The following is a 15,912-nucleotide window of genomic DNA, read 5'->3' as shown; positions in this document are numbered from 1 at the left end:
AAATAACATAAATACGTGTAGAAGGGTAAGATATCCACCTAACTGATTGCAACTAAACATAGATGCATCTCCAAGATGTCTATACAGAGTGGCCAATGCAGCAGATGCCCAAATGTAAGCATAAAGTCTACCTAGGTCTCTAAACAACAATAAATATCGGGCCTCGACAAGAGTGAAAGTCTTGTCGGCAAAAATCGTAGAACCCACCAACATCAAAAGATATGCCCTGGTCACAAAAATCCAACTACTGGAAGCACGATACTCCATGAATCTATCATATAACTACTGTAGTGAATAATAAGCTCCTTTACAATCACGCACATGTTTGGCCATCACACCCCTCTCCACTCCTAAATACTGGATGCCGAGCTCAACAGCCATCTCCTCGGTGACATTCTCCTCGGGATACCAGAACAAACCTCCAATCGGCAAGTGCAGCAGACTGGCAACATCATCCAAATTAATCGTCATCTCACCAAATGGCATGTGAAATGACGATGTCTCAATATGCCACCGCTACACAAATGCTGATACAAGGTTAATATCTATCTTGGTCAGGCTAGTTCTCTGAAGACTAGTAAGACCTGAGGTACACACGAAAGCCTCCATCTCTGGTGGGAGCATCTGAGGCACTCGATCCTGAAGCTTCGTCCCATGACATGCGACTTTGAGCTCCTTTTTAGGACCTCTTTCCTGAAAATACAAAAAATACACATTATAAAATATAAAAATAAATAAATTTTAAAATTTATTAAAAATAGAATAAAATAGGACCTCCCCGAACCATATACGACGAGCAACGTGATCCTCGTATCGAACAAGTAATGATCTATCCGAAGGTCCTTCAGGAAACCTAGCTGGCTGTGGTGGTTCCTGGGGTGGCGGAACTGGTACAGAGGGACCAGCTTCATCTGCTATGCGGCGGGGTCTGCTTGTAGGCCTCCCGTCTGGTCCGAGTGTGCACATGTTTCTGATCTAAACAAAACAGAAAAAATCAAAATCGAAATACTTCAAAAATGTGTTCCGGTGTGTTATTATTGTGAACCAGAACAGTTCACAAAAGCGTTCCGGTATGGGTATTGCTAAACCAGAACAGATCACAAAAGCGTTCCGGTATGATGTAAGCGAACCAGAAGACTTTTCTAAAGGGTTCCAGTGTGTGTTGTGTGTGAATCGGAACACTTTTATAATGTGTTCCGGTGTGTTTTCTATAAACCGGAACTCTTACCTCAACTGTTCCAGTGTGTACGAAATGCGAACCGGATGCCTTCCACGAATTGCTCCGGTTTGTGCTTTGGAAAGTTTTTAGAGTGTTTTCGTTTGCAAATGGTGAAAAGGTGAAAATATAAATAAAATTACGTATTTATATGAGGGTAATTTCGTCCAAAATTTTTTACTGTAGGGGTACAAGGGCAAATGTAGGGGTACAAAGTAAAATTTTTCTTGAATAAATAAGAAGGCATTTTTTCCATTCGGCCCAATAAAATTCGGGTTGAAAAAAACCCAATACTTATTTTTAGAAGAAACCCTAACTATGAAACTACAGCTGTCTCATCTTACTAATTTTTATTCTTCTTCGTATTTTTCCAACATGAAACCGCAGTCGTCTCCTCTTCTTAATTTTGTTCTTCTTCGTATTTTTCCAAGTAGTCTCTTATGCCTCAATTAGTTCTTCTTTGTATTTTTCTTAGTAGCTTCTTATGTATTAGTTTTGTTCAGTTTTTTTCCAAACCAAAAGTGAAACAGCGTGAAAAAAACAACTAAGAACCTCACAATTTTCTTCACAAAAAATACTCAAATAGAGAAACAAAGTATAGAAAACGAAGCGCCAGGATGGAGATCTCTGTTTTCTTCTATAATATAAAAGAGAAGATGAATCTATTTAATCAGAACCAGAAACTCAACCGGCGAATCATCCAGAGACTCAAACAGAAAGACGGTTCCAGAAATGGCGGTTTTCGAAGGTAACTTTCGATCTCTTTTTCTTCCAAATCTATCACTACTTTTTAGTGTACTTTTTCAGATCTACGTTTTTTGTGTTTGTTTATTATTATAGATTTAGAACGATTTATGTTTTTTAGAACGATTTGTGTTTTCTAAACATTATCTTCGATTTTATTATATGATTTTCTGTGTTAGATCTACGTTTAAATATAATTCTTTTTAAGATCCACTTCTTGTGATTTTCTGTAGTTTAGATCTACGTTTTTTGTGTTTGTTTATTATTATAGATTTAAAACGATTTGTGTTTTTTTAGAACGATTTGTGTTTTTTAAACATTATCTTCGATTTTATTTTATGATTTTCTAGGTTAGATCTACGTTTATCTATAATTCTTTTTAAGATCTACTTCTTGTGATTTTTTGTAGTTTAGATCTACGTTTTTTGTGTTTGTTTATTATCATAGATTTAGAACGATTTGTGTTTTTATTAGAACGGTTTGTGTTTTGTAAACATTATCTTCGATTTTATTATTGATTTTCTGTGTTAGATCTACGTTTATTTATAATTCTTTTCAAGATCCACTTCTTGTGATTTTCTGTAGTTTAGATCTACGTTTTATATGTTTGTTTATTATCATAGATTTAGAACGATTTATGTTTTTTTAGAACGATTTGTGTTTTTTTAGAACGATTTGTGTTTTCTAAACATTATCTTCGTTTTTATTATATGATTTTCTGTGTTAGATCTACGTTTATCTATAATTCTTTTTAAGATCTACTTCTTGTGATTTTCTATAGTTTAGATCTACGTTTTTTGTGTTTGTTTATTATCATAGATTTAGAACGATTTGTGTTTTTTTTTAGAACGGTTTGTGTTTTGTAAACATTATCTTCGATTTTATTATATGATTTTCTGTGTTAGATCTATGTTTAACTATAATTCTTTTCAAGATCCACTTCTTGTGATTTTCTGTAGTTTAGATCTACGTTTTTTGTGTTTGTTTATTATCATATATTTAGAACGATTTGTGTTTTTTTATAACGATTTGTGTTTTTTTAGAACGATTTGTGTTTTCTAAACATTATCTTCGATTTTATTATATGATTTTTTGTGTTAGATCTACGTTTATCTATAATTCTTTTTAAGATCTACTTCTTGTGATTTTATGTAGTTTAGATCTACGTTTTTTGTATTTGTTTATTATCATAGATTTAGAACAATTTGTGTTTTTTTTTAAGAACGGTTTGTGTTTTGTAAACATTATCTTCGATTTTATTATATGATTTTCTGTGTTAGATCTACGTTTATCTATAATTCTTTTCAAGATCTACTTCTTGTGATTTTTTGTAGTTTAGATCTACGTTTTTTATGTTTGTTTATTATCATAGATTTAGAACGATTTGTGTATTTTTAAAACGATTTGTGTTTTTTTAGAACGATTTGTGTTTTCTAAACATTATCTTCGATTTTATTATATGATTTTTTGTGTTAGATCTACGTTTATCTATAATTATTTTTAAGATCTACTTCTTGTGATTTTCTGTAGTTTAGATCTACGTTTTTTGTGTTTGTTTATTATCATAGATTTAGAATGATTTGTGTTTTTTTAGAACGGTTTGTGTTTTGTTAACTTTATCTTCGATTTTATTATAAGATTTTCTGTGTTAGATCTATGTTTATCTATAATTCTTTTCAAGATCAACTTGTGATTTTCTGTAGTTTAGATCTACGTTTTTTTTGTTTGTTTATTATCATAAATTTAGAACGATTTGTGTTTTTTTAGAACGATTTGTGTTTTCTAAACATTATCTTCGATTTTATTATATGATTTCCTGTGTTAGATCTACGTTTATCTATAATTATTTTTAAGATCTACTTTTTGGGATTTTCTGTAGTTTAGATCTACGTTTTTTGTGGTGGTTTATTATCATAGATTTAGAACGATTTGTGTTTTTTTATAACGATTTGTGTTTTTTTAGAACGATTTGTGTTTTCTAAACATTATCTTCGATTTTATTATATGATTTTTTGTGTTAGATCTACGTTTATCTATAATTCTTTTTAAGATCTACTTCTTGTGATTTTATGTAGTTTAGATCTACGTTTTTTGTGTTTGTTTATTATCATAGATTTATAACAATTTGTGTTTTTTTTAAGAACGGTTTGTGTTTTGTAAACATTATCTTCGATTTTATTATATGATTTTCTGTGTTAGATCTACGTTTATCTATAATTCTTTTCAAGATCTACTTCTTGTGATTTTTTGTAGTTTAGATCTACGTTTTTTATGTTTGTTTATTATCATAGATTTAGAACGATTTGTGTTTTTTTAAAACGATTTGTGTTTTTTTAGAACGATTTGTGTTTTCTAAACATTATCTTCGATTTTATTATATGATTTTTTGTGTTAGATCTACGTTTATCTATAATTATTTTTAAGATCTACTTCTTGTGATTTTCTGTAGTTTAGATCTACGTTTTTTGTGTTTGTTTATTATCATAGATTTAGAATGATTTGTGTTTTTTTAGAACGGTTTGTGTTTTGTTAACATTATCTTCGATTTTATTATAAGATTTTCTGTGTTAGATCTATGTTTATCTATAATTCTTTTCAAGATCTACTTGTGATTTTCTGTAGTTTAGATCTACGTTTTTTTTGTTTGTTTATTATCATAAATGTAGAACGATTTGTGTTTTTTATAAGGATTTGTGTTTTTTTAGAACGATTTGTGTTTTCTAAACATTATCTTTGATTTTATTATATGATTTCCTGTGTTAGATCTACGTTTATCTATAATTATTTTTAAGATCTACTTCTTGGGATTTTCTGTAGTTTAGATCTACGTTTTTTGTGTTTGTTTATTATCATAGATTTAGAACGATTTGTGATTTTTTAGAACGGTTTGTGTTTTGTAAACATTATCTTCGATTTTATTATATGATTTTCTGTGTTAGATCTACGTTTATCTATAATTCTTTTCAAGATCTACTTCTTGTGATTTTCTTTAGTTTAGATCTACGTTTTTAATGTTTGTTTATTATCATAGATTTAGAACGATTTGTGTTTTTTTTAGAACGGTTTGTGTTTTGTAAACATTATCTTCGATTTTATTATATGATTTTATGTGTTAGATCTACGTTTATCTATAATTGTTTTTAAGATCTACTTCTTGTGATTTTCTACTTGTGATTTTCTGTAGTTTAGAACTACGTTTCTTGTGTTGGTTTATTTTCATTGCTATGCATGTTTATGTTTCATTCAACTATGTGTAGTTCTTAGTGTAATTTTTGGTTTATTTAGTATTAGATTTTATTTTTATCTTTGGTTAATTTAGTTTCTGGTATTATTTTTATGATGTCTTTTATTTTGTGATCATATTTTTTTCTTTGTCTTGGAATCTGTATATAGGTTATCTAGCGTTGGAAGATTGGGAAGAAAAATGCTCTTTTTATCCTATTCAATGGAATGGAACCCGACTCCACATCTAATAAAGCCGTTTATGGAGGTTCATCTCACGAAGAGGAGCCCAATTCTGAGGTTATTCTGAGGTTAATTTTGGAAAAGTAAAACTTTTTTCCAAAATGTTTCTCCATTTCTTAATCAAATCCTTGCAAGCCCTGGTTGAAATCATGAAGTTTTATGATTGAAGAATGCACTTGTAAATATTTTACAACTTTAAATACTTTCTAAATACTTTTGCTTAGATGTATGATATAGTTTTGTATATAAATTTTGAATTTGAGTGAATTGATTAGGTTGAGGGAAATGTTATATTTGCTTTTATAAACATTTGTAAATGGGATTTGAGTTTTATTGTTTTTCATATATAATTTTGATGTGACTGAGTTTTTAGTCCACAATTATTACTTGTTATTTTTATTTTTTATTTCCAAAGTTTATGTCTGAGTCTTACAATAGGTTAGTTATGTGACTCACTATACAACTAGTTGGAAACCCGTGCGTCCGCACGGGTTCTGGTGTCGGTTGGTTTTACGTTATGAATAAGAATAGAATATGTAAAAAATATGAGAATCCATAAAAAAAACAATCGCTTAAAAAGTTTTTTTTTATACAGAGCGGTAATAAACAAAATTTTAAAATGCGAGTTTTCTGTTAAAAAAACAATTGAAAGAACATAGTTGGGTAGTTCAAATGTGTAGAAATACATATAATATGATGAATGTGTAAATATTATGTTATAAATAGGAAAAATGAGATATGAAATATTTATAATCTATATATAGTGTAAATAAGTACAACACAATAGTCAAAACGTGACCAAAAAAGAAATTAGAATAGGCCAAAAACATAAAATTATATAGAGATGACAATAAATTGACTTGACAAAAAAAAGTACAAACCAAAAGTGAAATTTCCTAACTTAGTAATGCATTTGATAAATTAGTTGGGGCCAGACTATGTTTTTTTTAAAAAGGACAAAAGAAAAGTAGTAAAGAAAATGGGCCCAAGACAAAGACTTAGGATAAATATAGAAGAGATGGGCCCAAGAGAGATACATGTAAAAGAAGTAGGTATTAATGTTGGGATCCTAACTGAACAAACATTACTTCCAAAAACGACGTTAGGGTTTCGTGCTGGTTAGGAGCAGTTGTTCGACGGCTCAAGCAAGACTTTCCCGGTGCAATGACGTACTCTTCGCCCTTCAACATTCCCGATCGGTGAGTTGCATGTTTTGATCGTTTATTGGATATGTAGACGTTGTTGAAATGTTAACATATGTAAAAGATATGTTTTTTATGAGTTGCATGTTCATTGTTGTGGTTTATAAGTATTTTTTTATCGTTGCAATATTAGAACGGAAGAGCAACTTGCAACGGAGAACAACTGGGAAAGACTGAAGAGGGAGGTTGAGATTCGGCGAGTGATGGAGCTGTTTAGTGTTGTAGGTGAATGGCGGAAAGTTTGGGAAAGATCCAACCGCAGAAAGTGGAAGGGATGCCTTTGGAAACGCGAAATTCATTTTAGGGTGATAATGGGGGCTATTGAGAAACGACGAACTTCAATAGAATGGAAGGCAGCATGGCAATCATTCAAATCCAGTGTGGGCGGTAATCGTTCTGGAAATACTGAAGGGAAGGCAGAAGAACAGGTTATTCTTGGTGCCGGGTAAAGGAGAATAATGTCCAGAAGAGAAGCACAACGTCGTGTTATTGTATTATCTTCAGATTCAGAAAGGTAAAACGTAGACATGATATATGTTACTTAGATATTGATGGGTTGGCTTGTCTGTTATTAGAAATGTTATGTCTGGTAATGTTTGGATGCATGTAAGATAGAGGTGATACTAAGTAGGTAATACATAATAATATAAGTTATGTGATAATAGTTAAAATGTTTATAAACTATAGTTTAGTATTCTTCTTCTTGTTGCAGGGAAGAGAAGGATGGGGTAGAATGTCATAAGCGAAAGAAGAGCATAAAAATTCAGGAAAGACCAACCTCCATTTCCAAACAAAGGTAAAAGATAGACATATTATTTGTTAGTTAGATATTTATTATTTGTCTGTATTTTAAATGTTTTGGCATGTAACTTTTGGATGCATGTAATGTAATTGGCGTTTATACCTGAATATGGCGGTTTTCGTTTCATGTCCCTTTGTACACTTGTAGGGAGGTTTATCACCAATGACTTTATTTGGGCATTCATGGCATGCCTAGTAGTACCAGCCATATCTTGACGCAAAGATTTTCGTAATTGTTGCAACCGTGGCACAAAAAGTTGTCTGATTTTACAAAAGGGTGGTTAACAGAAAATCAAATATAGTATATGAGTTTGACTAAATTTGCTTAAACAATAAATGCAAGATTACTACCTCTTTGAGTTTAACAATTTGCTCAAGAGGAAGAAGAACAACATTAGACAACAATTTTTGGGAAGGTGATTGGCGAGAAGTGTATGAGTTTTGCGACCTGCCCTGAGACTGCTGACTGCGAAGGCCTGAGACAGCCATTATAGTATCCTGTGTAAGCCGGAATACCAAAAAAACATAGTCAGTGTTAATTATGATGGATGATACCAAGTGCAGGGTTTTGCAATAAACCAAGTGAGTACATTTTGGCGAATTGTTTGATTGTCTCCATGTCTTCATTAATAGCCACTTTGGTGACATTGTAAGTGTTGGTAACAGATAGTGGATATTTGCCTGCAAACACAAAATAAGTTAATAACAATATCGACTTGAAAACATAAAACACACTTTATGAACCGTAGGAATCAGTATGGGAGTAATATATACCAAAAGCTTCTTTGACTTTTGCATATTGAATCAGAATCACAACCGGAATGGCAGTATCGATATGCTGTTCAACGTAGTTGATAAACTACACCGCGTACGCCTCCCATAACGTAACCGTTATAGTGTTGTTGCTACAAAATGCACATTTAAACTAAGAAATCAGACAAAATATAAGCTATAAAGGGCTACCATTAAGATGTATAAAAGGTAACAAACAAACTTTCAACCTCAAGTCGCGAATGACAAAGTTGACATGTTGCTTTTTACTTCCAACCTGGGCCTGTGTGTACCCAATTTCATCAACCACTCCGATAACATCTGTAAAAGACAGTGGGAAAACGTGCATCAGGTTGAATGAAAGATCAGATGTAGAGTGCTACATAGAAGTTGAGATTGTCCCAAAAAGTATATAGAGTTTTACCTAAAAGTTAATCTTTATTCCATTTCCCAGTTAAAATATCAAGAAAAGGAGTGAGTCTGCAAGCCTTTTCCTGAATCTGATGCACGTTTCTATCCCCAACTTTGGTCCCACCAGTAAATTTAAGGAGGTACTTGTGAGCAGAAAGTTTGAACAGCAGATCATTCAGCTGAACTTGGAAGTTTGCAATAGTGTAAGTATCATTAACAACAAAGAGCGAATCAAAACTCTGCCTATACACGGGAGGTACGATAACATGGATATCACTTCCCTACAGAGGTAATACAAACAAAATCCATCAATATCAAATAAACCACATAATATAGCCTACAGGCAATGATAAAAAATCAAAAAATATTCTCTTTAACACCTCCCTACAACCAAATATTAACCTATCAAAACCAAAACATAATGTATGAAAAAATAAAATATCAATACAAAATCTTCCTCATTAACACCTCACAACAACCAAATATTAACCTTTCAAAACCAAAACATACTGTATGAAAATATAAAAAATCAATACAAAATCATCCTCTTTAACACCTCCCTACAACCAAATATTAACCATTAAAAAGAAAAACATACTGTAATTAAATATAAAAAATCAATAGAAAATCTTCCTCTTTAACACCTCCCTACAACCAAATATTAACCTTTCAAAACCAAAACATACTGTATGAAAATATAGAAAATCACAAAATATAATAAATGATGGTTATTGTAACAAAACGAACAGATTCAACGAAAACAACATAAATAATGGTTGCTCGTAAAAAAATGTTAACTCATGTTTAACCTTCAATGTTGAAACTAACCTCAGAATCATAAACAACCATTTCAAAATGTTCCTTGTTGTTAGAGATGACACTCCATTTGTGATGTATTTTAACAGCAACTTTCCAAAGTTCCTTTTCATCGTTAACATCAGAGATTTTTTCCAACGGTCGTGCCATTTTCTTGCCTAAAGTCAGGGTTTAAACTATGGCTACAGCTTCGGTGGAATAGGAAGTTGTATTGTCAAAAAAGGGTTGAATGGTTAGCAAGGTTTTGAAAGGAATATGTTGAAAGAATGGTGAGTGACGGTAGAGGAAGAGGGAGAAAAACGATAGAATGCATATGGGATTGTGATTGGAAAGCAACATTGGGAGTAAGGAAAAAGTGTAAATGGGTACAGATTGTCTTTGGAGGAGGACATTGACTTACTCGGTTCAGTTAGATTAGAATTAAAAGGACAAATAGTACATAAGTTGGCCAATAGAGAGAGGAACAGAAGAGACAATTAGTTAGATTGAAGCCAAAGTCAGAATTTAGTCACAAAAAGTATTATTTGGACACATTTTGACCCTAAAATAAATAGGTGGAGTTTTTTAAACAAAGGGCATATGAGTCTTAACCAGGTACTTGTGTTTTCTTATTTTATAGATACATCAAACTCTCCTAATTAATTGTGTTTATTTTTTAATAGTTCAAAATCACATCAGCAGTTAAAGTAGAAACACGAAAAAAAAATCCAAATGTTCCGATTCACAACATCATAATAATTAACCAATGAAAAGCATATTGCGATATCATTAGGGATGTCAACGGGGCAGATATTGTTCGGAGGATGCTTCTCCGCTCCCCGCCCCGCCCCCAAATTTAGTCCCCATCCCCAATCCCCGCCACGGGGGAATATTTTCCCCCATCCCCATCCCCATCCCCACAGATCCCCACGGATATCCACGGAGATCGAATCTTAAGAAAATTTCTACACTTTTTAATAAAAAATATGACACTAGTATTTTGTTATTTTTTTCCGTATTTTTTAAAACGCATATATTTGCATCTTTATTTTATAAAAAAAATAAAAATACATCTTGCATCAATAATAAATAAAAAAAGCAAAAGAACTTGATGTTGCTAATATTTTTTATGTAAAAATAAATAAATAAATAGTAACATAACTTGCTACTGTGCTTCTACTAATTTACTACAACAATACCGATGTCGTCCAACGCAAGTGGTTGATTATGTGTGACAAATCTATAACTTCTAATGACTCTTCATTTTCTAATACATTAATATTTTTCATGTAAAATTATATAATTATATAATATATAAAATATAAATTAAAATATATCGTCGGAGTCGGGGAATCCACGGAGACGGAGGATACTTTTCCAATCCCCGCCCAAAAGTGTTATCGGGGGAACTTTTCCCTCCATCCCTATCCCCACGGGGAAAAAAATCCCCAACTTCGGATCTCCGCACAGATGTTCCCCACAGGGATCCCCATTAACAGATGCAATTGACATCCCTAGATATCATGTAGTTTCATGCAATGGAAACAAGATTTTCCAAACGCAAAAAGTTAGCTCATATACAAAAACAGAAAAATACCATCGACAGATCAAATCATACCATCGACAGATCAAATCAGGGAAAGTTAGCTCTTGCTTCCAATCAAATGTGTGTCGATCAAATCGTAAAAAAGCTTTTAACTTTCAAAAAGACATAAGGGTTATTTGTTTCCACGGCCGATTGGGTTTTTCTTGTTTAAATAGCTTGATTCGTAATGCCATTAAGCATTATGTTATAGAACTTCGTATTTAAGCTGAGACAGAATTTGAAACAGATGATTTTTCAACTTTCCTAGATGTATTATTGGTAGTGAATCTTTACAAGTTTTGAAATTGAAATCGGGTTTTGGTTTGCCTCCGTCGTCGATTATGCAAAACGGGTTTCAATCTTTGCATACATTGTCACTATCATTAATCATTTTGGATAATAGCCTTCTCTATCTGATATGTTCAATGAATCATTTTTTCCTGTTTTGAGAAATATGCACCTCGCGTCGCTTGACGTGCTCTAGAGGATTTGAACTTGGAAAAATGTTATCAGCTACAAGGTTTGTGTTGAACCTATGTACGATAACAGGACGTGTCTTGCAATACTATTTAGGTGGTGGGTTTTGGATAATGTTTATGATGAATGGGAGTTTGAGAGAGAAAAAAAGATGAGTTTTGATGTGGTTCTTCAATGGTGTTGATGATGAAATATGGGTTTGAGTTTTGACGTGAGTCTTCAATCGTGTTGATGATGAATAAGGATTTAATCTATGATGTGGGTTTAGGGTTTTCAATGGTGTTGATGATGATAAGCTTCAACTTTAGTTTGTTGGACTAAAAACATTAAGCTAGAAAAGATGAAGAAGATGTTTGTGTAAAAAAAAAAAGATGAAGATGATTTTAAGATTTTTTTTTTTGAAATCAAGAAATATATTAATGCAACAAAGAGTCGAAATTACACCCAACAAAAACGAGAGAAGAAAATTACAGACCGATTGAAACCTAGCTTAAGTAAAACAATGAGTTATTGCTAAACTCAAAGAAGTTATAATTGGAATGTGTAATTTTCCCGATGTACGACCACCTCCAAACGAGCGCTTTGCAACTCCAAACAACATCCCGCGAATTCCATGATTCGTTGTTAAAAACCATGTCATTCCTACGCAACCAAAGGCTCCATAAAATAGCAAGCCAAACGGTACCAACTTTTCCGTTTTTGACTTTCTTCGACCGGCTAAAGGAACTTCATAATAAATAATTTTCTTTAAAATCTATACCGATTTTAAAGGGTAATCCAATCCATTCGGCCATTTCCCTCCAAACAATTCCGGCATTCCGGCAAGATAAGAAAGAGTGAAGAAGAGATTCGTTGCAATTATCGCAAAAGACACACTTAAGATTCGATGTATTAGAAAGAATACCTTTATTCCAAAGAGAATCCTTAGTTGGGATTTTGTTGATAAAACACCTCCAACCAAAAGACTTCACTTTCAAAGGGACTTCCACCTTCCAAATTTCATTGAACGCCAAATCAAATCTATTAACCGGACCGAAAGGAACCAAAAAGTGACAGAGGTAATGATAGCAAGAAGCAACTTTAAATGTACCATCCGTTTCAAACTTCCAAACAGCCGCATCCGGCTTCGATTCCGACAGTTCAACCCCGGACAGAACCGCATAAAAGCTGTGTAAAGTTTGTTCGTGGGCAGCAGCTCCCACCGCAGCAACATGGGCCGAAACAGCGGCCATATTCAGCCCGGAAACAGTAGCTGTAACCATGCCATCATTCGGACCAGCTGCAGTCTCGCCGGCATGCGTTGCGGGAATTACAAAATCTCCCCAAAACCACTCCCCCTCCACCCACCCTCCCATGGCTCCAATAGATACATCTTGCAACATAGAACAATTAAAAAGATTCGCGAAACGATCTTTTAAAGGGCCTCCATCCAACCAATGGGAATGCCAAAATGAAGTTGTGTGCTCGTCTCCAACCTGAAAAAGAAAATTGTTAGTGAAAAAATTTTCCGGAAGATCCTTCCCCAAAGAGATTAAATCCGCCCACCACACCGACTTCTTCCTATCCTTCTTAATTCTCGAACTGGCACAACACAAACTAATATTCACATCCTCGTAACGAGCTTTTAGCATGCTATACCATAATTCTTTGGATGCTCCAAAAATCCTCCAATGCCACTTCAAGAGAAGCGCCTTATTAAATTGATCCAATCTTCTAAAACCAAGGCCTCCTTTTTCCACCGGTAGGCACAAGTCGTTCCACCTAACCCAATGCAACTTCCTTCGTTCTTCCATCCCTCCCCATAAAAACTTACTTTGCAATTTATTAATCTCCGCTATCACCTTCTTTGGAGCTTTGTAGAAAGAAAGAGTGAATATGGCCAAGCTACTTAAAATAGATTTTATAAGCGTGATCCTCCCTCCGAAACTAAGCCACCGCCCTTTCAAAGAATTCAATTTCCTCTTGATATTATCTATAAGATGTTTCCAAGAAGAAATTCTCCTAGGATTTGAACCAATATGAATACCGAGAAATTTGAACTCCTTGTCCTCCGGTCTACAATTTAGAAAATTAGTAGCAACTCCCAAAAAGTGCGAATTAATATTGATCCCTACCAATTTGCTCTTATGATAATTAATCCTTAGGCCCGAAACCAATTCAAAACTCCACAACACCGCTTTGATAGCCCAAAGGTGCTTCCAACTCCCATCACCAATTAAAAGTGTGTCATCGGCAAATTGTAGGATATCTAGGAAGCATTTTCCATTCACATTAAAACCCACAAAAACCTCATTAGCTACCGCTCTACCAACCAAAGCCTTTAAACCTTCCGCTACTATGACAAAAAGAAAGGGAGAAATGGGGTCTCCTTGGTGAAGCCCCCTTTCCACCATGAATTCCTCCGATGGGCTACCATTGACAATCACCGACATTTTGCTAGAGAAAATAAGCGCCTCCATCCACCTCATCCACAAATTTCCGAACCCCAATCTCTTCAACATGTACCTAAGAAAGTTCCAACTCACTTTGTCGTATGCCTTTTCAAAATCAACTTTGAAAAGAAGGCACTCCTTTCCCTCCTTACTAGCAAAATCAACTAACTCGTTAGCTACTAACACTCCATCCATCATTTGTCTTCCTAGGACAAACGCACTTTAGCAATTAGATATGATGAGAGGTAGAACTTTCTTGATCCTACTAGCCAAAACTTTGGACACTATTTTGTAAATACTTCCCACAAGGCAAATAGGCCGGTAATCGTCTAAATCCAAAGGGTTGATATTCTTTGTAATTAAAGCAATGAAAGAAGAAGTAATACATTTGGACAAGATTGCTCCGGAGAAAAAACTATTGAAGCAAGCAAAAACATCCTCCTTTAAGAAAGACCAACAATTCTTAAAGAAAAGAAGAGAAAATCCATCCGGTCCCATGCTTTTAGTACCATCACAACTCCAAATTGCCTCTTTTATATCCTCCATCGAAAAAGGGGCCTCCAACGACCAAGATTGATCCTCATTCAACGAATTGAAAGCCATACCATCCAACAAAGGTCTTTCAAAACAATCTTCCTTGAATTTACTTTCAAAATGGGACTTCACCTTTTCCTTCACCTCTTTGACCGTAGAAACGGCCCCATCATTAGAATTAACCAAGCAAATGCGGTTCCTACGCCTCCTCTCCTTTACCACGTTATGAAAGAATCTACTATTAACGTTCCCATCATTTAGCCACTTCAATCTACTTTTTTGAATTAGCATGTTCTCTTTAAGTTTAAGGTTAAACCAAATGTTCTTAGAAGCCTTAACTTTTTTGAGATGCAATTCTTCCTCCCACATGTCTCTATCGTCCCACTCGTTCAACACCTTCACATTCTCCTCTATCTCTAAGTCTATCCTTCCAAAAACATTTTTTCCCACCACTTCAATCTCTCTTTAAGAAGGCGAAGTTTCTCCTTTAAAACAAAATCTCCCCTCCCATGAACGGTAAATCCCTCCCATTCCTTCTTAACAAAGTCTAAGAAAGTCTTGTCTTTGAACCATTCGTTATTGAACTTGAACGGCTTTGGACCCCAATCCTCTTTGTCTACCATCAACCAAACCGGGCAATGATCGGAAACATCTCGCATGCCTATCCATTGACCAACCACTCCCCAAGACAAGATAATGTTATTGGAGATAAGAAACCTATCAATTCTGCTCTTCGATTTTCCATCCCCACTAAACCAAGAGAACCTCTTTCCTTTGGAAGGTACATCAACAAGACCGGTTTCATCAATGAAGTCCGAAAATTCCCTCCATTCTACATTGCAACTCCTCGAACTCAAACCACATCTCTCGCTCCTCTTTTTTACCGCGTTGAAATCCCCCCTATAATCCACTCTCCATCTTGGTATTTATTTTTCAAATCGAGCAACCGTTTCCACAAAATACGTTTAAGAGATAAAGTGCATGTTGAATAAATATTAAAGATATAGTAGATGTTTCCTTTCCACATGACTTTCGAACCAAGAAACCCCTGTCCTGAAAAACTAGCCACAACTCTTACCGTTTCGGTTCTCCAAATGGTCAGTAAACCACCCGATAATCCTTCCGAGTCAGAAAAAGAAAAATCCATACCATCCTCCCCCCATAAGCTTCTAACCATCGATTCATCAAAATGTTTCAATTTTGTTTCTTGAATAAGAAAGAAATCAGCCCTTCCTTTTGTAATCATGCTTTTAACCTTTTTTCTCTTAATAAGGCTACCACCCCCCCTAATGTTAAAGCTCCCAATTATCATTTAAAGCAATTAAGAGGCTCCTTCTTTCCTTCATCACCTATCTTTCCTTCATTACTCTTAAACCTCCTACACAAATCAGATACAGGTTGCTGCCTTGAGGAAATCCCACCGTGTTTCTGCATAACTCCTAACTTTTCCATTTCAATATCCATCCTATCTTTACCACT

The 15,912-nt window shown here is 34.1% G+C and overlaps 2 protein-coding genes and 1 long non-coding RNA gene across 3 annotated transcripts; all 3 read right to left on the bottom strand.

Moving 5' to 3' along the window:
- Positions 1–282: 282 nt before the first annotated feature.
- LOC131639471 (protein MAIN-LIKE 1-like) lies at positions 283–966 on the bottom strand. Its single transcript, XM_058909968.1, has 3 exons — positions 775–966; positions 598–693; positions 283–516 (listed from the first exon to the last, which is right to left on the bottom strand). Exons 1-3 carry the CDS (start codon positions 964–966, stop codon positions 283–285), a joined length of 522 nt encoding a protein of 173 aa, XP_058765951.1.
- A 5,491-nt stretch (positions 967–6,457) lies between these two features.
- Positions 6,458–8,892, bottom strand: LOC131639478 (uncharacterized). Its single transcript, XR_009294971.1, has 6 exons — positions 8,624–8,892; positions 8,430–8,520; positions 8,203–8,333; positions 8,019–8,109; positions 7,780–7,926; positions 6,458–7,689 (listed from the first exon to the last, which is right to left on the bottom strand). It is a non-coding gene; the product is annotated as an uncharacterized LOC131639478 (long non-coding RNA).
- A 5,963-nt stretch (positions 8,893–14,855) lies between these two features.
- LOC131639469 (uncharacterized) lies at positions 14,856–15,679 on the bottom strand. Its single transcript, XM_058909967.1, has 2 exons — positions 15,480–15,679; positions 14,856–15,351 (listed from the first exon to the last, which is right to left on the bottom strand). The coding sequence occupies exons 1-2, from the start codon at positions 15,677–15,679 to the stop codon at positions 14,856–14,858; spliced, it is 696 nt and encodes a 231-aa protein (XP_058765950.1).
- Positions 15,680–15,912: the final 233 nt, after the last annotated feature.

The sequence above is a fragment of the Vicia villosa genome, unplaced genomic scaffold, assembly GCF_029867415.1.
Source record: "Vicia villosa cultivar HV-30 ecotype Madison, WI unplaced genomic scaffold, Vvil1.0 ctg.002649F_1_1, whole genome shotgun sequence".
Taxonomy (NCBI): domain Eukaryota; kingdom Viridiplantae; phylum Streptophyta; class Magnoliopsida; order Fabales; family Fabaceae; genus Vicia; species Vicia villosa.
The sequence above is the reverse complement of the archived record's forward strand: the minus strand, read 5'-3'. Positions and strand labels throughout refer to the sequence as shown.